The following is a 24,022-nucleotide window of genomic DNA, read 5'->3' as shown; positions in this document are numbered from 1 at the left end:
AGTTGGACGGTGGGTACTGTCTGGCGTAACTTTTGCGCATAACTTGGTTAGAAGAAAGTGATTTCGGAACTATTTGCAATTAGGGGTTTATTATAAATCGGATAATTTTCGAGCTGAAATAATTGTAGTTGGTAGAGCAACCGGGAAAATTTGCTTCAATTTGAACTGAGGCATCCTGGATCTTGGTCGGGCACATTCACCAATGCAATTAGTAATTTGTAGCATTGTGACACATCCGCTCTTTGATAAACGTTGAGTAAGTTACCAAATTACGGCTTGTTTGGTTACAATGTAGCTAATAAGTGGTGTATTTAGTTCAAAATCAGAAATCTCATCAACTATTGCAGCAGAACGAATATTTCCCGGTTTCCGTTGCACCGTAGACATTTTTGCGAATATAACTTTACTGTGAAATAACATTATTCATTTAGTATGGAAAATGGATACTTATATTATGAAGCAATAGACGAGCGAAATCATGGAAGTTGCGTAATCACGCTTAATTGGACCGACAATATATCTGCTTTGAGTAAGATGAGCTAAGATACCCTTTGCTACACTGCCATTGTCATTTGCCATCAACATCCTTAACCACATCATTGAAGCGTTTTATTTTGCGCCAATTTTCTGCAGCTATAAATAACTCTCGTATATGAATGGGAACCGAACTAAGCATCACTGGAAAATAAATTGCTAGTGGAATCAACTGAACTGATCTGAACTGATAATCATATATTCACTAAGAATGCATATCTAATCCCTACACTATAACGACACTTAACTGCTAGGTCTAGGAATGACCTACATAAACTTTAATACCGTCTTTAGCCATGGGCACACTGGGCTAGGAGCAGGACCCCGGAATTATACTATCAGTCTGCACTGGAGTATGAATTTACTTTGAAAACTGACAGCTGGACCACTAAATTTCGTAACTGCTAGCATATTTGTTCGTACTGTCGTAAATTGGGTAATCTTACATCGTTACAGTGTGATATGATACTTTCGCAATCCGCTAGCTTCTTGTAATCCCACGTGTCATTTACAAACGTTAGCATATCTGATGATGAAACCAACACGGAAAAAAATCCGTTCATAAATTCGTGAATCCAAGATCATGATTTCGTGAACTGAAAGATTTACGAAAACCGTGACCAAGTTAATAAACCTCGTATTCATAAAACTATTTATGTTTCCAAAAAACCAGTTCGCTTCGAATATATACATTAGAGTGGCTCGAAAATGACATTTTTCAGCACAGCACTTTTTGAGTTCCTTTTGTGGTCCCAAATGCCTGTGCAAAGTTTGGGAGCGGTCGGTTGCTTCTCGGGTTTGAGCATTGCGTTCAAAGTTTGTATGGGATTTTATATGGGGAAATCAATTATTTTGCATTTACGTTAATAAAGATCGCCATTTCACTCAATATGAAAAACCAGCTTCCTAAAACGATAATTCAAATCTTGGTTAACAACTTTTTCGAAGACGGTAACTAGCTACGAGTTTTCAAAAAATAGTTGTAACGATTTTAAAACCTATGGTTCAATCCAAATGCAGAAATTAATTATTTCTTCCAACACTGTCAGTACACCACGACACCGATACTTTAAACTTGAATAAATGAGGATATATTCATCGCAGAGACTTGGTACCTTGAATGAAATTTTCAGAATGAATTGCTGAATAACATAGACGTAGTCAGAAAATGAAAACAAGAGGGGGTGTGGCTTGTGAACTCCCCAGTTTCCTGTTTAGATAGTGTAGTATAACATAAGCAGCACTTCTTCAACGCAGGTTTAAACCGCCGAATTAAAAATTAATCTTACGTTTGAGTGCTACTATTTAAGGTCTCTACTGTTATCTCATTTAAAATGGTACAGCGGTTTATAAGTTTTAAATATTTTAAAACCCTATTTCTTAGCCGTTCAGAGTCAGAATTTTGTCAAAATCGCATATCCTTAGATTCCTTGAAGTCTCGGAATTGTTTCTACTGACGTTTTCGTTTGAGAATCTAGGAACGAGGATAGTTATTTCAAACAAGCGTTTTTTAACGAAATTGAGTTAGGTTCACGCAAAACAGAGGTGATGTTGACGAGCCAGAAATATACTTCAGGTTAGAACCCAACGCGATTTCCAGAACTGAGTTAGTTTTTGCCCCAAGCAAAAACAGCACATAAATTTGTAGGTGTAAATTCTAAATATTGTAAATGTTATTTCCCACAACAAAGATTGTAGTATGATTCATATTTGGGTCTATCAAAATATTAAAAAAGTTCAGTTGTTGACATTTACAAGGACGTAATGATTCTTTGTCTTACACAAAACAATCTAAACAGGGACTGGGGAGTACACATGCCCCCCTTCTTCTTTTCATTTTCTGACTACGTCTACAGTGGCGTAGCCAGGGGGGGGGGTTTGGGGGTTAAACCCCCCCCCCCAAACCAAAATTAATTGGATTGAAAAAAATAATTGATACTGACGAATTTAATTTAATATTCCACAAAATATTTTTGGAAAAATATTCTCTGATCACTACATTGAGAACTGTGTTTAAAGCGTCATGAGAACTTTTGGAAAATTGTGGGAAGGGGATCTTGTAACTTATCTCTTAGCAAAAATCCCATAGTTGTCAAATTACTTCAATATAAAATAAAATAACTGTCTGAATTATTATGAGCTCATTTTTGGAAAGATGCTTCAAAATATGGATTAGAGACAATTTTTCGAATGTGAATCTAAATTTGAATAGGTTGATTGCATATAAAACATAAGCTTGTTTACCGAAAACTTGCATACATTTCAACATTTGCTGAAAATGTATGTTTTTAGATTGTGTAGAGTTTAGACAACAATTCAATATAGTTAACAACAAGAATAACATTTCAGAAACTAGTTGAAAGCTGATGTAATTTTGTCTCTAGCAGGTCAGGATCGGTTTTATGAGCATTGGATTTTTGTTGTATTATCAACTATATGACTAGCCTCTTAGCAGGATGCAATGAATGGCGTACTAAAATTTTGTGTGCTACGTACTAGTACTGCAAGTTGTGAGGTTGACTAATGAAGAAAAGTAAAATTAATGCTCGATAAATTTTTTAACAGTCACGATCACATTCATTCGAAACTGCCAAATTTCGATGTTAAGTAACATTGAAGAATTTCAAAACGTAAAACTGTTCATCTGCTGATAGAATAATTTTGACGGTTAATCCTCCTAGAAGTAATTATAGAGAAGAATTACTCTTCAAGCAAATTTGAGTCGAGACTTAATGTCTCCAGCAAAGTTTTCGAAAGTGCTATTTCAAACAACTTTGTCAAAGACATTAATATCCCACATATTCAGAGTATCGAAATATAGTAGTAGAAAACCTTTACAACAAGCTATTCTGAAATTACTGTATTTGATAAATCACTTCTGCAGTAATTAAATAATAAATTCACATTGCGTTCAAGGTGCCTTTGAAGCTTACAAAAAAAATAAGTGAACTGGATTTAAAACAAATAATTCCCAGGGATTAAAAGGACTCAAAAACACAAAGAGTTATTCCATTTTCAGGAGCTAGCATCAATTCGGCGCTGGCTTAGTCCGCCCACCAAGTTAGTGTCGGATTCTGATGAGATGAAGTCGAAACGCAAGTTTCAGTTCCATCCATCCATAATTTAGTTATAGGTTTTGTGTTCTCAACTCGCAATTATTGTTTCAAACAATTTTATCCGTAGCGCAGAAAAAAATAGTTTTCACCTAAATTTTTCTTCACTAAGGCGAAATATAGCAGGCCCAGTCCATTTAAATCCCTATATGTTGAATTCATGTAGCCTTCATATTTTCAACAAAATTGTTTGAAATGACATTATCAAAAACTTTGCTGAAGGCACAATGTCTCTTAATATTTTTGAAAAATTAATTCACCATAATTACCTCTATGAGAATTAATCAGTAAAATTTCTATATCAAAGCAGGCGCTGTTTTATGTTGATAACTTCCCGAAGTTGCCAAACCTTCAAAGTCTAGAATTATTATATTAGGTGATCTTGAACGTTGAAAATTTTTTAGATCATTTATCCCACTTTAAAAGATCGCAATTTTTGACTTCATTGACATTTTATACAAGAAAATAATCTATAGAGGTTTGAAAACTGTTCCATGTTGATCCTTCTTGTTTGTAGACTGGAATGACATCTGTTAGACTACTTATGTTTTTGAGTTTTCAATAATTTATCAAACTCATATAAAATTTTAGCATTTTTTCAAAAAATTTACGATTCTCATCAAAACCCCCTCCAAACCAAATTTCTGGCTACGCCACTGTACGTCTATGATATTCAGCAATTCATTGTGAACATTTCATTCAAAGGTACTAAGTCTCTGCGATGAATATATTCTCATTTATTCAAGTTTTTAATGTCGATGTCGGTGGTGCACCGGCAGTGTTGGAAAAAGTAATCAATTTCTGTATTTGTATTTTATCATAAGTTTTAAAATCGTTATAACTATTTTTTGAAACCTCGTAGCTAGTTACGGTCTTCGACAAAGTTATTAACCAAGGTTTAAGCTATAGTTTTATAAACTTGGTTTTTCATAATGAGTGAAATAGCGATCTTTATTAACGTAAATGCAAAATAATTGATTCCCCCATATAAAATCCCATGCAAACTTTGAACGCATTGCGCAAACCCGGGAAGCAACCAATCGCTACCAAATTTTGCACAGGCATTTGGGACCACAAAAGGAACTCAAAAAGTGCTGTGCCCGCTAGTTTAAATCATTTTGAAGTTTTCTCATACAACCGCGAGCCACTCTAATATACATGGTATTTCATTCTAATATTTGGTTGGGTTACTGTTGTTGTTCCCTGAACATGTTTAGTTTTTATTATGATTCTTGGTCATAGTTTCGGAATACACCGCCGGCGGCTAAACTATGTTTATGATTTCAGGAGCTTATTTGCGATTTTTGTGATTTCTCATCGCGTTAACCTACTATTTTATTCATGAGTTTCTCATCGGATTGTTCTGTCAGACTAGCGGGGTTTATGTTCATGATTTCAGGATATTAGTCCCAATTTACGAAATTTCTGTTCACGTATTTGTTATATTTTAGTCATCAGTAGTGATTCATGTTCATGATTGCAGGATCTTAGTCATTTTTAATATTTTCATCAAAAGTAATGCGATTTATGTTCATGATTTCGGGAACTTTGTCATGATTTTCATAATTCCTATTCACGTTATCTTGATATTTTCCTCGCGTGTAGAGATTTATGCCTATGTTCATGATCTCAGGATTTGTCATGATTTTTGAAATTTCGATTCACCTTATTTTATTCTAGAGCTTACTATCGAATTTAACACGTGGAGTAAAGTGACTCATGTTCAGCGATGTCAGCAGTATTTTCATGGTATTCGTAATTGCTCATCACCTCATCGTAATCGGTTATTTTTTGGTTACAATTGTTTTTTTTTGCTCGGAGTAACGTGATAATATTAATAATACAATAAAAGTGTCACTGATTTACGGTATCTTGTTCTGTGAACTATGTCACGAACACGATTTATTGTGCTCAGCGCAATTTTCGTTTTCTGTCCAGACATCACTCTGAACTTTATCAAATGAATAACGATGTTCGATGTCCTAATGGTTTTCTTATATCCACTGCTCATACTGGTCGCTAGCATCTGGACAACTCATGAAAAACTGCAAAAATGATTCCACGAATAATAATAGACGTAAATCATGTACTAGGAATCATGGACTACGAATCCATGAATAATATTTCACGATTTTGGGCACTATTTAACGAGTACGAACGATAAGACGTGACTATTGTACTAGGAATCATGAATTCGTTCACGAATACATGCAGAATATTTTATGATTTCATGAACTATTCCATGAGCAATAATGGTAAATCGTGACTATTATACTAGGAATCATGAATCAGTTCACAAGTACATGAATAATATAATAATTTCTTTGTGAACTATTTCAAGAAAACGATTAGTAACTCGTGACTACTACACTACTTATTAAATAATATTTAATGAAATGTTTTTATTGGAGGTCAATGATAGATATTTAAAAAACAAAAAATCATCATATTTAGCAAAAACAATTAAACCTTATATTACCACTATCCATAATTTTATTTATTCAGTTCGTTTATTTATTAGGCACAAATGCGTTAGTTTGGCGGTTCTAAATTGTTTTTTTTTAACATTTTGAATATCTTAAATTTACTAAGGCTACAATGAACAATCTTTTTAATATTGAAAGGAACATTTTTTTATTACTATCTTAATACTAAAAATACGATTCGATACACAAGATTGAACAATAGTTTTTTTTTTCAAGAAAAAAATTACAGCTATCTTATGACTAGGAATACAGATCAATATACAAGAAAGTTTAAAGCTATCTTAAAACTAGGAATAGAATACAAGTTTGTTTTTTGTAACAGCAGCAGCAGTTGTATCAGGGACAGCGGAGAGTAGGCGGACATGATGGCAGGGGAAGAACAAAACTTGCAACTTTCAGGCAAACGGAAGATCAGCGGCATGAGTTTGAGCCTCAGATTACTAAGATGTCCAGGAACGGGTTGACGGGTGGAATTCGTCAGACAAGCGGGGAATCCTTCAAGACCAGCGACCTGCTCTTGCTTTCAATTCTTTTTATGCAGGCGTAGTAAGGACGACGGCAGTAACATAGTGGAACTCTGATGTTGGTCGGCTCCACCAGGCAGGACAGGGAACTTCTAAAAACGAGAATAAAGGAGATCGGCTAAATTAGGATATTTATCGTTTTGATAAAAATGTAACTGAGGGACATATATGGGAGATCTCGATTTGCCATAATATCACGAACTGGGACATTGGACGGTCTACCTCGAGCCCGAAGGGAATCCTTTAACTGAGACCTGGCGTCACAATACCCGGCGCACACCCAGACAACGTGCTCGATATCGTGGTAGCCCTCGTCACAAGCGCACAGACTACTCTCTGCAAGCCCAAGACATAAGCCGGGACATTAGACTTATGAAATCTCAACCCACATCCATTCCCCTGAACCAAGGCTTCGTTGATACCTTTGGAATATTCGAATGTAGCCATCGTCCAAGTTCCCCATTGCTCCACGAGGTTTGCCAACTGTTGAGTGTCCTCTGACGACACATACTAAAAAAATCGTCGGGGCAGATTGGTCTTTCGTATATGTCAACATCTAATGCGCCCACCTTTGCTAAAGAGTTGGCCTTTTCATTGCCCGGAATAGAGCAATGAGAGGGGACCCAAACAAAGGTAATCTGGTAAGATTTTTCAGATAACTTGCGCAGAGACTCCTGTATCTTCCCCAGAAAATACGGGAATTGCTTTTTAGGCTTCACCGCACGAAGAGCCTCGATAGAGCTGAGACTATCCGAAATGATGAAGTAGTGATCTGTGGGCAATGTGTCAATGATCCCAAGGGTATACTGAATAGCAGCTGATTTGACGACGTAAACTGAAGCAGGATCATTGAGCTTGAATGAAGCGGAGACATTTTCATTGAAGATACCGAAGCCAGTGGACCCATCGAGATTTGATCCGTCGGTGTAAAACATTTTGTCGCAGTCGATTTCTCGGAATGTATTATAAAATATATTGGGGATCACTTGCGGCCGCATATGGTCCGGGATTCCACGAATCTCTTCCTGCATTGATGTGTCGAAGAATACAGTAGAATCAGAAGCATCTAGGAGACAGATGTGGTTTGAATTATACGAAGGAGGATTGATGCTCTGTCCCATGTAGTCGAAGTATAAGGTCATAAATCGGGTTTGTGAATTAAGCTCGACGAGCCTCTCGAAGTTTTCAATCACCAACGGGTTCAAGATGTCGCATCGGATGAGTAATCGATATGAAAGTTCCCAAAATCGATTTTTCAGCGGTAGAACGCCCGCCAGCACTTTGAGCCTCATCGTTTGGGTCGAATGTATGCAAACCAAGGCAATGCGCAAGCAACGAAACTGGATTCTCTCCAGTTTGATGAAGTGTATGTTCGCAGCGGAGCGGAAACAGAAACACCCGTACTCAATCATGGACAATATCGTTACACCCATTAATAGAAGCTGGAGCTGCGCCGGCTCACGCTTCCTAGAAAAGACTCCGTGGAGAACTCGATACCCAGCTGAAGAGCCCAAGCAGACAAATTGTCCAAGGTATTTTGTAATAGTCCTTGCAAGACGGCAGCTTTAGGCCCTGTAACAGAAACCACCCCGTCGTTTGCAAGTTGCCTTAGCGTGCATGAATTGGCAAGACAATCGTCAATGTCATTCACGTAAAAATTGTAGAGTAGGGGACTTAGACATGAGCCCTGGCGAAGACCCATGTAGCTAAATCGCAATGTTGTTAAATCGCCATACGAAAAGTGCATGTGCTTTTCAGACAACAGGTTTAGCAAAAAGTTATTTAAAATTGGCGAAAGACCATGCTGGTGCAGCTTCTCTGACAGAATGTTGATAGAAACTGAGTCAAAAGCCCCCTTAATATCCAAGAAGACTGATGCCATCTGCTCTTTGTTAGCATAGGCCATTTGGATTTCTGTAGAAAGCAACGCAAGGCAATCGTTTGTCCCTTTGCCTTTGCGGAAGCCGAATTGTGTATCTGACAGTAAGCCATTTGCTTCAACCCAATTGTCGAGGCGGGATAGGATCATTTTCTCGAACAACTTCCGGATACAGGAAAGCATTCCAATTGGCCGGTACGAGTTGTGGTCGGATACTGATTTTCCTGGTTTTGAAATGGCGATGACCTTCACTTGCCCCCAATCATAAGGGACAATGTTATCCTCAACGAACTTGTTAAATAAATTCAACAAGCGCCTTTTCGCAGGGTCAGGCAGATTTTTCAGCAAGTTGAATTTGATTCTGTCTAACCCCGGGGCGTTATTGTTGCACGATAAGAGAGCGAGTGAGAACTCTACCATTGAAAACCGTCTTTCGTTCGCGGTATCGTGAGGGGACGCGGCGCGGTACGTTTTCTGTGCCGGGACAGAGTCCGGGCAGATCTTCTTGGCGAAAGCGAATATCCAGCGGTTTGAATATTCCACGTTCTCATTGGTACTGTTTCGGTTACGCATACGTCGAGCCGTACTCCAAAGAGTGCTCATCGCTGTCTCTCGTTAACCCGTTGACGAACCGACGCCAATAACTGCGTTTTTTGGCTTTCATTAGACTCTTCATTCGCCTTTCTAACGACGAGTACTGTTGATAACTAACGGGTAACCCGTCTTCCCGGATGGCCTTATATGCAGTGAACTTCTCCGCGTACAGCTCTGATCACTCTTTGACCCACCACGGGGTGAGAGACCGTCCATGGGTATTCGCGCTGGGTACTGGTTTAGTCTGAGCTTGATTCGCACTGTCGAGAATCAAGCCAGCCAAAAACCTGTACTCTTCCTCCGGAGGAAGTTCTCGAGTGGATTAGATTTTAGCGGATATCGCGGGCGCGTAACTCTTCCAATCGATGTTCCGTGCGAGGTCATACAAGACATTGATAGTTTCTGATGGTCTTGAACCGTTAGCAATTGAAATCACGATAGGCAAATGATCGCTACCGTGGGGATCGGGGATCACCTTCCACATGCAATCTAACTGTATCGATGTCGAGCATAGCGATAAGTCCAACGCGCTTGCACGTGCTGGTGGTGTAGGAATCCGCGTCATTTCTCCCTGTTTAAGATGGTCATGTTGAAATTGTCACAAAGATCTTGGATTAATGTTGATCTATTATCATCGTAAAGACAACCCCATACCGTACCGTGCGAGTTAAAGTCTCCTAGAACTAGCCGCGGTGCCGGTAAGAATTCCGTGATATTACAAAGCGTTCGGTGCCCTACCGAAACTCTAGGAGGAATGTAGATGGAAGCAATGCAAAGGTCTTTGCCTTTGATTAGAGCTTGACAAGCAACAATTTCAATGCCTGGTGTCGAAGGGAGGTTAATTCGATTGAAAGAATAGCACTTTTTAATCCCTAAAAGTACTCCTCCATAGGGGTTTTCTCGATCCAGACGAATTATAGTTGAAAGTTGAAATTTATATCGGAAGTTAATCAAGTTTCACATAATGCGAAAGCATCACATTTTAAACTATTTAGTAAAAATTTAAAGGAATCGATTTTCGGGAGGATACTTCTGCTGTTCCACTGTAGAACAGTGATCGAATCGGTGACCTCGTTCGATGACTTAGCCATTTAAGGATACAATCGCTGCAAGGCCATTTAGTAGTCAACTGCTTCAAAAATGTTTGCACTATAGGGAGAAAACGTATCAGAAGGCTTTTAAGAGGATCAGTAACATTGAAAGCTGTGAAAATAAGTCCACGATGTCAGAAAATTTCATTGGTCCATTGCTGGACTGAGTGCCTGTTTGAAAATGGGGGACACTTGGGGTTTCTGGTGTCCGTGGAAGTGGTGGGTACTCTTTGTTAGAATTAAAATTTCCAAGTCATGGAGAAATTTGCTTCGGGTTTTTGGTAGCACTTCCGTTGGATTTAGTAGATGTCGTTGGCGCACTCGCAGAGGAGGACATCTTGGGACCCTTACGAGGTAGTCTAGGGGAGGCTGGAGTTCTCCTCTTCCTTGACTCCCTCGGGCTAACGAGAGATGTTCCCTCTTGAGGGTCGCCAGATTCTTGCTCAACGCGAGCCAAACCAGCAAAGGGATTTTCAGACAGGACAAATGGCGAAGCATTCTTTAGCATTTCTGCATAAGAGCGCTTCGAGCGTTCCTTAAGGGAGCGTTTAATTTTATCCCCGCGCTGCTTGTACGCAGGACATGATTTAAGAGCATGCGAAGGGCCCCCGCAGTAAATACACTTTTCAGTTTCTTTGCCGCAAGAGTCATCCTCATGCTCTCCCTCACATTTGCCGCATCGTTTTTTTTTTATTTCCACAATAGGTGTGGCCCAACTGCTTGCAATTGCTGCAGCTCATGACCCGCGGTACAAACAGGCGAACAGGTAGGCGAACTTTGTCAAGGAGAATGTAGTTGGGAAGAGAAAACCCGGCGAAGGTCACCCGAAGCGAGCCTGATTGAGAGTAGGTAGTCTTACCTCCCGCGATGATTGCGGTATACAATTGTTCGCATTCTAAGATCTTAATCTGTTGGAGTGAGGGGTCCTTAAAGCAGCCAACCCCGTGCTCCAACAGTTCTTCGCATTTCAGGCCCGGTCCGGACACAACCCCATCAATTTCTACAGCTACACAAGGCACGTACGCTTTAAATTCCCGCGTAAAGCGCTCACAGCAAACAATCGCGTTTGCCTGGCCGAGATCATTCACTAGAACACGTATCTTGTTTACCCGAACACGTGTTATCTGAGCTACGGCCGGGTAGTTAGCAGTCAGATCCCGAGAAAGTTTCAATACATTAACCGGTTTCTCCCCGGTCCGAAAGTATACTACCCACGGCTCAGAGCAATCTAGAGAGTACTGTTTTATACGTGTCCCCCTAGATCAGGGACTTCCATGAGAATATCAGATGGTATTTCGCCCTCGGCCATTTAAGCGCGTGGGCAGAGCGTTGTATATACGGGAATGTGTCTTATGATTAGATTACAAGGTAGAAGAAAAAAGGAAAGAAAACAAACGAGAGGAAAATCACACAAAACTTATCTGCAGTAACGTCGATTGTTCCGCACTAGCGAAAGCAATACACTGGACTTGCCACCGGCACCAGCAGAACGGCAGCCAACAAACGAACAAAGGCTGACCTTTACTCACTGAAACTTACACACCGAACACCACTGTGAAGTATAACGATCTGTTCCGTTGAAAGGCTCGGAAACAACTGACTATCGATAATTTATAATCATCTATAGTAAGCGAGCAATCCTCTGTGACTATCCCTGTTCACTCTATGTTTTCTTCCGTTCGTTCTGACAGAAAAAGGGCGTTTTCATAAAGGGTAATATTGCTTTTTCAGATAATTATAAGCTGATCGTCGGTGATCCCTGGACAATTTTGTTTAGATATGATTCAAGAAATTACTAGAACAGTTACCGAACCGTTACTCGCAGAAGAGAAAAGATCAGTAAGCAAGAAGTTTCACAACAAAAAATGCTGTTTTGCTTCGATTCTTTTTCCGGCTTCGGTATGCTGATGCCGCGTGAAATGCGAACGGTAGACTCAACAGAAGTTAAGTACCGCTATTATATGGCATTATCCATTCTTGTCTATTCTGTTATGATGAACGGGGACCTAGTTCTGTGCAAAAATGACTTCTCCTGACAATGATTCACCTCAATGTGAGATGGAGCTTGAAATAAAATCGACTCCTCGGCTCAAGTTATTTCCATGCTCCTCAACCTGGCCTTATGTCATATTTTTAAGGACCAAAGATAAAATATTTTAAAATCTATCGCAAACTTTCCGTGCTCTGACGGAATGATATTTGGTCGAGACAAAAATATCGAAAATACGCCCTGATAAGCTTCCGGTGGGGGTTAATAGTCTGAAGCAGGCAAATGACATTGCTGGTTATGAGTTTTGTTAATGTAGGAGTTCAGAGTATATGCTCCAGCTAACCGAGTTGAAATGAACGGGGTCATTATCGACTCGAGTTTGGATTGCGCTGATCTGCTAGCACACGGGGTTGGCTGTTTCAAAGGCCCCATGCTTCAGCCACTACAAATTATTGCATCCAGCTTCGGTCGCTGCCGACGGGAAGAAATGATATGTCAACTCAGATTCTTATCGGATGACTATCCCTATCCCTATCCCACGAGAGCGAAAAAAACAGATGCATTTACGCTCACAAAGATTCGTTTTGGGTATATTTGTCATATTTTTGAAATTAAACGTCAATCGAAATTCCTTTTCTTTCCAGCTTCATTTTTGTTATGACTTCGGGCGGACATCTCTATTTTTGCATTGTTTCCTCTTCAGCTTATTGTAAGAAAAAAGTCTATTTGGTTAAACGAGACACCAGAATCACTAATGAACGTCTGTCGAACGATTTGTTGGACGTCGTTCAACTTTTGTCCAAAGAAGGAACTCGAATTGACGGTATCGAGACATTCTTTTCTGAAGTGGAAGTTAAATTCCGTGCTGCCATTTCAAAAAAGTTGTACTGTAATCCAATGTATTCCACCATATCCAATTTCCATCTTCCCTATTAATTTTAAGATTCGTGGGTCTTTATACAATTCACGTTCTATTTAATTCAATGAAACCACTCGTCACTATGGCTCGTCCAAACTAATAAAAGGGGCTTTATATTCAACTCAGTTATTTAAACTTTGTCGCATAACTGTTCAACTATTTCCGATTCTCCGAACCAAGTCTTTAATAGCTCATTAACGTTCAAATATTCAACCATCTCGACAGGGCGACAATCTGATAAAACCACCGATAATGAGCTACATTACCGTTTTCATCATCGCCATCATCCCCGACGCCAACGCCAACGTCGCTAGCATCTCCAGCACCGTCAACGCTATCGCTCTGGTTGATGTAGTCGACACCCCGGGCGCCGCTTCCTGCCATCCAGATCAGAAGAAACTGTCACCCAATTAAGAAGCACCAGGCAACACGATAGCTCCTTTCCGTCGAACCCGAACTCGTACCAAATCAAATCAACCCTAACCGTGCAGCGTATTCTCGTCTTACCCGCTTTCTATTGTACCGCGCGACGATGGCTGTCTACACCTTCGACGGTATCGGTGCCGTGTCACAGTGGCCCCTGAATGCAACAGCAGCAGCTCTCACCGTCGCACTACTTTCCACGCTGCCTCATGGGGTGGCATCAGCCACGGCCAGCCCGACCTCGCCATCGTCCCCAGAGGAGCTTTGCTGGCTGGCACTGATGAATTGTAGTGATTTTGCCGATGGAAACTTCACCCTCGTCGGACAACGAAACCTCTCCTCTGACCTGTACCCATCGTTGGACCCGTGCGATCTGGATAATGTTGACTTCCAGTGCACGGTCCAGCAGTACCTGGAGTATGCCCGGGGACCGCAGCAGATGCCACTGACAACCGCACTTCTGGTAAGTACAGAAACTTTCCCACGTCGTTGCACAAATATAGTGTTAATTACTGATCCGAAGGGGTTCTGGTGGCCGGCTGGGAAATGCATGGGAGTGTGGGCTGGGGTGGGTGCGTGGTGAGTAGAGAAAGTTTCATTGGCATTTGCTGCCTCGGGACTCTCGGGTACTATTCAAATGTGTAAACAGTTAGTTTGGAATGGGTGTGTGTGGATGTGTGTACTGAACTGAAAATTAATTACACCTTTGTTGGAACAGGTAGAGCGGTATTCTAATCGTACATCTGCTATGATGGTGATAAGGATAATATGTCCAAAGCCGGAAATTTGTTGTGGGTCCCGGTAGACCATAACAGTGTCATTAAATCGACGAATCTCTTATCAAATATAGTGTTTGAGTATACCATATATGAGTGTATCTTGAATTGAACAATCACTGTAGTTATTTGGTAGAACTACATTTATGTGTGAGGATAGATAGAAAAATGTCATAATAGATAGAAAAATATCATAATATCGTTTGTATCATTGCTTAAGGGGGTGACCTATTTTAAGAAGTAAAAGAGAAACTGTAGTAGTTTTATTTTCAAAGGGAATGGAGTAGGGTTGGGAAAACCGAGGCATTTTAAAAATCCGGTATTTTCGGTATTGAAAATGAAAAAAACCGGTAAAAACCGGTAAAAACTAAGAAATGAAAATTAATGGATTTTACAAAGTAGTCGTATTTTACTTAGTTTGATGCCAATTCATACTTTATTAACAAAGTAATCGTTCAACACACGTTACTTGAGAACCCCTGATGTGATTCGGCAGCTTGTTTCTGCATCGCAGCATGAAAAGTGTGCATGTCGTCATGTTGTCTAACTCGCTTATTGAAGAAAAAAGCATGGCAGGTTATCTAGATGCAGTAGACGTTCCGAGATTTGCCAAACCATTGCTTCGAAAACAGACCTGAAATTGCAGTTTTTTTTTTATACAAATGCTTCAACATATACTGAAAATAATGTTCAAAAATGTTTGAGCCAAGTTCCAGCGCATCAAAAACGTTTTAGATTTGTTATAGGTCAGGTTTATCTCTGTCTATTTTGTCACCAGCATTCAAAATACTCGTTATAACAGTCCTACTTAGTATATGAAACCGCTTAAGCATCAATTCCATCTCGTCTTTTGAAAACCAGAGGAAGCAAATAACCATTTTCAATTGAGCATGAGCAATATGACCGTACAACTTGTAATTGCTACTCCTTGATTGAACAGAACAAGCAAAATTGAACAGAAAATTTTGCGAATGGAACCTGAAACGAGCTATCCATCCTCAATATGTACGTTTTGAAAATTCTGTACGTTAGAATGCCAATGACGATGTCGGTCGCGTCCTTACAGCCATCTGGGAAGGAAAGAATTGTTAGCGTATGTAATGTTTTTATGGAGACCGTGTTTACCTCTGCATCTCCACGTTTGCCACGGGCAGGAATTTTGTCAGTGGGGTGGAGTAAATAATTGAACAAGTCTATGCAGCTTAGAGAAATTTTATCATGTGTTTATTGCTCTGGGCAGCTAGCTACCGAGAATTTATAATAAATTCTCAGATTGCTAAAAATGCAACTTCAACTCCGGACAACTGATTGTCGAGAGTGTTGTTGAGTTGATTCATGCGACATGCAACTGATTAATATGCTAATAGCTATGAAATTGAAGCTTTCGAAATATGAATAATAGTCGATACGATATTATTATAACCATTATAACCAATGAAACGACAATTATGAGATGATTTCTATCTCCACGTACGATTGAATTAAGATGCAATTTTTTATGCAATTAACATTCGCGCACATAACATTATTACTATTAGCAAGAATGATCGAAAGAAGGAAACTGATTCACTTATTTAATACAGCCATATACTAAAGTTTGATCGAGCTGCATTCCACTGCTTATACAAAAACGCTTTTAATCCACCTAACAGTGTGGTGAGACATTTCTTATAACTCTTCGGATATTATATTGAGAACATTTAGAACTTGATGCTTCACGATGTTTTTGATAACACATACTACATGGGATACTGGCAGGACTCAGAGAATCGCTCAAATCAGCATAGGACAACATCAGTGCTAGAAATCTTAAACCAAATCAATGGGAAAGCGAAAAAATGGCCCTTAAAATAGACATACCAAAGAATTATTGTTAATGCTCTGTTAATAAAATATCTAAATTGTGGTGGGAAAACTGAATTTTCCTAAAGGGGTTATATATTGTACTGAGCCAAAAAAATCAATTTTTGTTTTTTTAAACCATTTGAAGTTTATACTTTACTCAAATTTCCAACGCGACTGAGAACTAAGAAATTGACGCTTTTTCTTGAAAAGGGCGATACTAGCAGTGATACCATTCAAAAAAAATCAACAGCGAATATTTCCAGACTTGGTTTTATTTCCTATTTAAGATCTATTGTGTTTTTTACATCCTAGATTGCATGATTCAGTGATCGAAACCCAAAACTTCATAAAGTATTTGAAATTATATAATTAAAATTTGTTTCTGCTATTGAAATTGACAAAATGATAGTATCGCCCCTTTGGCGATTGTTTACTTTTTCGGTCCCACCTATCAGCATTGAAGTATCGCCCTTACGTTTTTTTACAATAACTACCGTTCTACACCACCGATTTCGTCCGTGTTTTTTCAATAGCGATCATTGTTACTATATACAGCTGGTATCAGCTTGATAATCCTAAAAAAATACGAAAATAACAGTTTCGCCTCTAAACTGCTAGCAAAAAAAGTATCGCCCTGTTTGTTTGCATGGAGCGTGGAGGGTGAAACTTTAAATAAACAAATAAAAATACAGTTTCGCCCGTTGTATTTTTGCTGTAGTTTAAGAAAGCAATATCGTAGAATCAAAATTTTTAGGTTAATTTGTTGCGTTTCAAAGCCCTCATTCGCATATATGAAAAAAGCCCCATGTTTACATTTGTAAGTATCGCCCTTTTCACAAAAAAGCGTTGAAATGAAATCGCAGCTCCTGATATCACGTTATCTCTGAAGTGCATGCGTGTATAGTTCCAAATTTTACTTCGACATCGACTTTTTCTAAAGGTGACTTCCCAGTAGTATCCTTGATTTGAATTATTATCGCTAATCCTAATGCCAAAGACCAAATAAAAACCTCTCGAAAACGAAGCGTTTGGGAAAATCATCATCATTACGGGAATTTTCATTTTCACGAAACTTTTCGATATCCTTCCGTCATTTGCGTTAATGCACTGGGTGCACAGTGCTCTGAACATCTAGCGAAATCGTCTTAGGGCACCAGCGGGTCTAATTCAGAGCTATCTGCGCGACGAGTTAAATCTGTTAAGGATACTAAAAACTAATTTCTATTCCATAATTTTCAGCTCAGCAATTCGAGAGATCGTGCTCACCGCAAGCCATGAAAAATAGACTACGTTGTGAAGCGATGGTCACTATTTATTAAAAATCACGGTTAAATAAAAAATTAAACTATTAAAAAAATTCAAATAGTTTATAATTTTCACAAACTTATTAGGAAAAATGTATTAATAAGCTTTCGTAATATTGTGTAGGAAAAAAATTTCAGTATTTTCTCTATCTGCAACATATAAACCCTCAAGTATACCAATTAATTGATATACGAATTGGAATAAGTGTTGGAAGAAGTCTAGAAAATAACCCCTTGAAAGCTACCTAAAAATTGTTGTAGTTCGATGCAATAAAAAAATCCCCAAAAATGAAATGTATCTATTAATGTGAAACACAGTGAATAATACATACAATAAAGACTCATTTTTATCAATCTCATGGTGTATTTCAGGCTGACAAAATGGGGACATTGACTAAATCGGGCAATTTTTTTTCTTTATAATAAACTGAAGCTGTTAAAATAATCTTCCCGTCCCTTGATGTAGTCTGATAACTATTTCTGATTATGTTGAACTTTTTATTTTTGCATATTTCCATCTTCATGATAAGGAAAACATGCTCAAGAAAGGATTTACTCGAATTCAGTCTTGTTCGTCTGCTAGAGCCCATCAAAGATAGGTTCATATTTGGCTGATAAAATCGGGGTTTCAATGTATTATAATAGATATTCAGCATTCGAAGAAGTTTCTTGTGAACGAGTGTAGAACGACTTTGTTTCTACTTACTTGAAGTCAGCGGCGTAGCCAGAAATTCGGTTCGTCATACTGTCCAAACGGCATAATTCCGAAACCGTAATTTTTGAAGTTTTAAAATTAAAAAAAAACATAGTAACTAAATTAAAAAAAACATAGTAACAGAGTTCGTGTCTTTAGCGAATTTGTTGAGACTTTATTGTAGTCATGAATATTAACCTGAGAAAATTCACCATAAATACTTCTTGGACGATATACCGTCAAAATTATTTTATCAAATGATGCGCTGTTTAACGTTTGTAAAACTCATTGAAGATACTAAACCTCCGAAATTGGCGATTTCAAAATGATGCTATCTTGACCTTAAATTACTGTTTTTAAACATTTGACCTATACATATAATTGGTCATACAACAAAAATCAAATGCTCATCAAAATCGATCAGAACCTGCTAGAGTCGAATGGAAATCGTCATTTTTCATAAATTTCTCTCTACATTCGGAAAGTGTTATCCTCGTTATTAATCATATTACGTTTTCGTCTCAACTCGACGCATTCCCAAAATAAAAACCTGTTTTAATCCACCTAGTGGTGCAATTGTGCTTGTCTCATTTGTCCAGACTACGATTCCATGGCTGGTTATGTTCAATACAATGGTGGAAATGAATATTACATGTTCAGTACGATTTGCACATACATACAACGGAACGACAGCCACGATCTTGAGATACTATGTGATATTGAAACATCGCTTGAAACCAGCGGCGGAGCATGGAGAATGATCCGGGAGGTCCAGGTCTTGCCGAAAATTTTCAACTTGTTAAGAAATTTTAAACTAGTTTTAATTTTAAAGTAGCAACCCCTTACTGCATACTCCCTCCGGGCCAGTATGATTGACGATTTTTAGAGTGATTGCATAACCTTTCTATATGAGAAAGGCAAAAATGTACCAAAGTCCAAAAAAGTCAATTTTTGTCAAACATCTCAATGTTTCATGCATTTTAAAGTCATTTGGCATCAAAAATACAATTTGATTTTGAAATTTTTTCATTTCAGTTTATATGGGAATTTGCTGTGTGATTGCATTCTTCAACTCATAACCCCGGAATTGGAAGTCCAATCAATAAAAAATTCATTAGCAGCCGATGGGAAGGTTGTACCTTTTATTTGAGACTAACTTTGTGCAAATCGGTCCAGCCATCTCTGAGAAACAGAGGTCACATTTTTTTCCACATACACACACACATACACACAGACATTTTCCGATCTCGACGAACTCAATCGATTGGCATATGACTTTCGGCCCTCCGGGTCGGGATTAGATTGACGAATTTTAGAGTGAATGAGAAAGACAACAACATTTTTAACAAATGTTGAAAGTTATGCACTTTTTTGGTGAGCAGTTCTATGTTTCATAGACATTAAATCAATTTTAACTTCGCTTCCTATTAAATAAAGACCCTTATTACAGTACATCTCTACAAAAACGAGCTCAATTTGGAAATAAATCTGAGGATTATGATTGATTACAGAACTCTGGAATTTTCTATTGGAATGTTTTCAGGCAGGAATTTGATATTGATGCTATTAGACAACTGTGAAATCAAGACCAATAGACCCTATTCCGACAATTTATCAAAAGTCCTCATGATGTTTACAACAACAGGTTATCAATCTACGGATCAGATAATTGTTATTGTAATATTGAATTAAATAAATAAATTTTCAACTTCATTCCAATATTTTTTTTTTTTTTTGGTTGTTATGGGGGGGGGGGTTGTATTGTGTTAAACCCCAAAACTATCTCTTGGCTACGCCGTTGCTTGGAGTTATTTATTTCGCTTTTCATTTTCCGATATGTTTCAGATCGATCCGATGGTTATAAGTTAGAAAAATTGCAGTCAGAAGGTTCGCACAAATGAACATTTTTGTACTGATAAGTTATCAAGTTCCTTCCAGACAACTTGGAAGTGTTCGGTGATTATTTCTAGCGGTTGTAGATAGTAAAATGAAATACAAAATTCGTTTTATCGAAATAATGTTTAGCTTATTTCAATGGATTATTACTATATTGAACAATAAATAGGCGACAAAGAGTAATCAACAAACAACAAGCCATAACTTTTAAAGTATTCAAAATAGATATTTAAAGTCTTCAGTAAAGTTATTCGCAAAAGTAAGAGCTACAAATTTGCTAAAGGCATCATTTCGATATAATCACTTCCAAGAAAATTTGTGAAAATATCTCACTCATAGGGGGATTAAACAGCAAAAACACAATACCAAAAGAAAGGGCATATTGCCTCCATTAAATTCTCCGAAGATACTATTGACCTAAACTAAGCCGTTTTGTCGTTAATAATAGATTACATGTTTTTGGTCATATTTCTGGCTATGGGAAATGATAAAAATCTTTCGTCCGCATTTAATGTTAAATATCTCTTTTGATAATAGTCCGATTTCAACAATCTATAGCTTGTTCCAAAGGTATTCGTTAAAGCTCTCTAAAAATATATAAATTGTTAATCTATATTGTCGATTTCGGCAGATAATTCAAAAAAACTGCAAAAAACGCCATTTTTACGCATTCAAACATTCATATCTTGGAAACCAAACATCAGAATCAAAAACAAATTAATAGCGTTCATACTGTTTTTTAGTTCTTTCATTTAAAATTGGTTTGGATAAGATCGGTTCAGCCATTGCTAAGAAACACGAATGAGAATTTGTCCGTTACATACACACACACACACAGAGACACACACACAGACATTGTCCCAAATCGTCGAGCTGAGTCGATTGGTATATAAGACTCGGCCCTCCGGGCCTCGAAAAAAATCTTCAAAGTTTGAGCGAATTCTATACATTTCTTTTATAAGAAATGTAAAACATTGAAGTGTCCCAAAACAGGCGATCTTACCACAGACTAACAGACATAACACTATGAGGGAATTGACTCAAAAAATATCGATTCGACAATTTTCCCAGAACACTAGCTCCACCTTTTATTCACAGTCCCAAACATTCATTTGCTGGTGGGTTACCCCTCAGGATCGGGAACAATTTTTTACTATTGGTCTATCCCCCACATTATTGTTCATATGTCAGTGACGCCATAATTTCAAATGAGGCCACAGTTCCAACTACAAATATATTTAAAATTCCCGTCAATGAGGGCGAAGCATTGTTTTCGAGGGTTATGTCTATTAGTCTGTGATCTTACTGCTACACCGAGCAAAAAGCATCTGAGAATTTCATAAGTCTAGGCATATGAACCAACCTTTTGACGATGCCATTGAACGCTTTAGAATGTCATAGGCAGGCTTATGAATTCGTTTATCTTTATTCATGCACTCCATAGACGTACAAATCATGTATTTCATAAAACAGTCTTATGACTTCGCTCCAATATATGCGTTTAAGAATTTCATAAGTTTTTTCTCATGAAACCCTCATCTGTTATTGATTCTATAAAATTGTATTTTGTTTTTCATAAACGTCACTTTTGTGAAAAGTTCATAATTGTTTCTTATAAATTCAGCACTGGCCTGGACGGCCAACCAGGAGCTAATAGTTTTAGGCCAGCACTTTTTGATTACCGCCCTTTGAAACAAAAGAAGTGAGATTTTTAGTCAAATTGCAACAAAATTTTAAATTGTTTTTTTATGCTATTGAATAAATTACTGTGAGCATTAAATCAGTTTACATGGTTATGATTTTTACAGAAGATATCCGATTATTTGAAATGAAATAAGTTGTGCATATAATTATCAAAATCATTTGAGAAGTAACTATAATTATCATTCAGTTGTCATGTCCAGTTTCCCAGTTGTCTAAGCCCAGTTTCCCAGGAAATATTGACGAAGCGTTGCACATTATGTACAAATTTTAAGATTTAATGACCGTTTTCTCTTCAATCTTCTGAAGGGATCTACCCTGAGCGGTTAATTTGTCCCGAATTGAGTTCTACAAGATGACCACACGAATGAACTCATGATGAATGACGTTCATGTTTGACAATTCTCAGTGGTTTGTTTACTTTTTCAGTTACGTGAGTTCGAGTGCAACGGGAGCCCATCTGTTTCATTCAAACTCACGTAACTCCCATGTAAACAAACCACCGAGAATTGTCATACGAAGTTCATCCGGCTCATTTTGTGGGGTTATGTCGGTTGGTGTAAAACTTAATATCCTCTCAAGGTTGATTTTTTGTCTATACAAAAAATGCTCGAGAAATGTCAGCCATGTTCTATTTTTTATATAAATGCACAATAATATCCATAAATAAAAAACTTATGGCATTCATTCCAATATTGTGATGAATTTCATAAGACTGTTCTATGGAAATCGTTATTTCTACTGTTTTCTGCTTACAAATGTCAGCAATTTTCATAAATGGGCACTTTTGGCGTTCATTCGGACATTTTGATAAATTTCATAAGACTGTCTTATGAAAATAATAAGAGATGGATTTGGAAAATTTTCCCTCCAAATCATAAGACAGACATAAAATCCATTTAAAATCCTTATGTCTGAAAGTCATAAGACTTTTTTATGGAAATTCAATGTAAATTTTGCTCGGTGACACTGAGCAAAATTAGAATTTCCATAAGAACGACTTATGACTTTCATACAAGAATTATAAATGGAATTCATAAGTTTGTGTTATGAGTTGGAGGGGAAATCTTCCAAAATCATCTCTTACTATTTTCATAAGATAGTCATGAAATTCATATAAATGTCTGCCCATTTATGAAACTTATTTTGTCTTATATAAATTTATTAGAAAACTGCTGCCATTTCGAACTAGAAAATATGGTAGAAATTATGGATCTTATAAAACAGTCTTATGAAATTTTTTACAATTTTCGAATGAATAACATGGGTTTTTATTTATGGATATTATTGTGCATTTATATAAAAATTCGAACATGGCCGATATTTCTCGCGTGTTTTTATTAACAAATCAGCTGTTAAAATACACTTGAGAGGACATTTAGAATAAACAATTCAAGTGTAGGTTCCACCAGAAGATTGATGACCACTCTTTTATTAAACATTAAAATTTGTACTTGATGAGTAACGGTCCGTCGGTATTCCCCAAAAACGTGCATTATTTATAACAGATTTATAACTGAATGATGACTTTTACTTCTCAAATGGTTTTAATAATCATATATAATATGCGTCGGACACTAATTATATGCACAATTGATTTCAAAGTTCATATTAATGATAATCGGATTTCTTCTGAATTTAAAAATCATGGCAACTTTTTTATCCACTAAATAATTTATTAAACAGCGAACTGATTTAAGATTTTGTTTCAATTTGCGTGCAAAATCGCTTAGAAATGAGGCCACAAATAAATGCTGACTTAAAATTATTAGCTCCTCATGGTCTGCCATCTTTGCCAGTACTGAATTCATAAGATCCAATTATGAACTTTTCACAAAAGCGACGTCTATGGAAATTAAAAATAAATACTATAAAATCAATACCATTTCTCATACGGGTTTCATAAGAAAAACTTATAAAATTCTTAAACGAACTTCCATGGAGTGCATCAATAAAGATAATTGAATTCATTAGCCTGCTTATGACATTCTAAAGCGTTCGATGGAATCGTCATAAGGCTGGTTCATATGCCGAGACTTATAAAATTCTTGAGTGCCTTTTCCTCGGTGTAACACTAGTAGGTGAATATATTTCTAAAGAATTTCGAAAGCTCTATTATAAAAAAACAAAGAAAAATTATTTAAATAGTTTTTGCTAACAAAAATGCCGATTTTTCATTCTTGCAAAACCGGTATTTTGGTATTGAATATTTGGACGCTTTTACCGGTTTTCGGTAACGGTTAAACCGGTACT

General features: G+C 37.5%; 1 protein-coding gene across 1 annotated transcript in view; it reads left to right on the top strand.

Annotated features, from left to right (window-relative positions):
* LOC131684601 (neuropeptides capa receptor-like) overlaps positions 1–24,022 on the top strand; it is a 329,157-nt gene that overhangs the window by 70,476 nt on the left and 234,659 nt on the right. The window contains exon 3 of the mRNA XM_058967615.1: positions 13,356–14,016. Within this exon, the coding sequence (XP_058823598.1) occupies positions 13,663–14,016 (354 nt within the window). The 5' untranslated portion in view covers positions 13,356–13,662. The remainder of the gene's footprint in view (positions 1–13,355; positions 14,017–24,022) is intronic.

Source organism: Topomyia yanbarensis, chromosome 2, assembly GCF_030247195.1.
Source record: "Topomyia yanbarensis strain Yona2022 chromosome 2, ASM3024719v1, whole genome shotgun sequence".
NCBI classification, from domain to species: Eukaryota; Metazoa; Arthropoda; class Insecta; order Diptera; family Culicidae; genus Topomyia; species Topomyia yanbarensis.
Note: the sequence above shows the minus strand (reverse complement) of the source record. Positions and strands in the feature narration are given on the sequence as shown.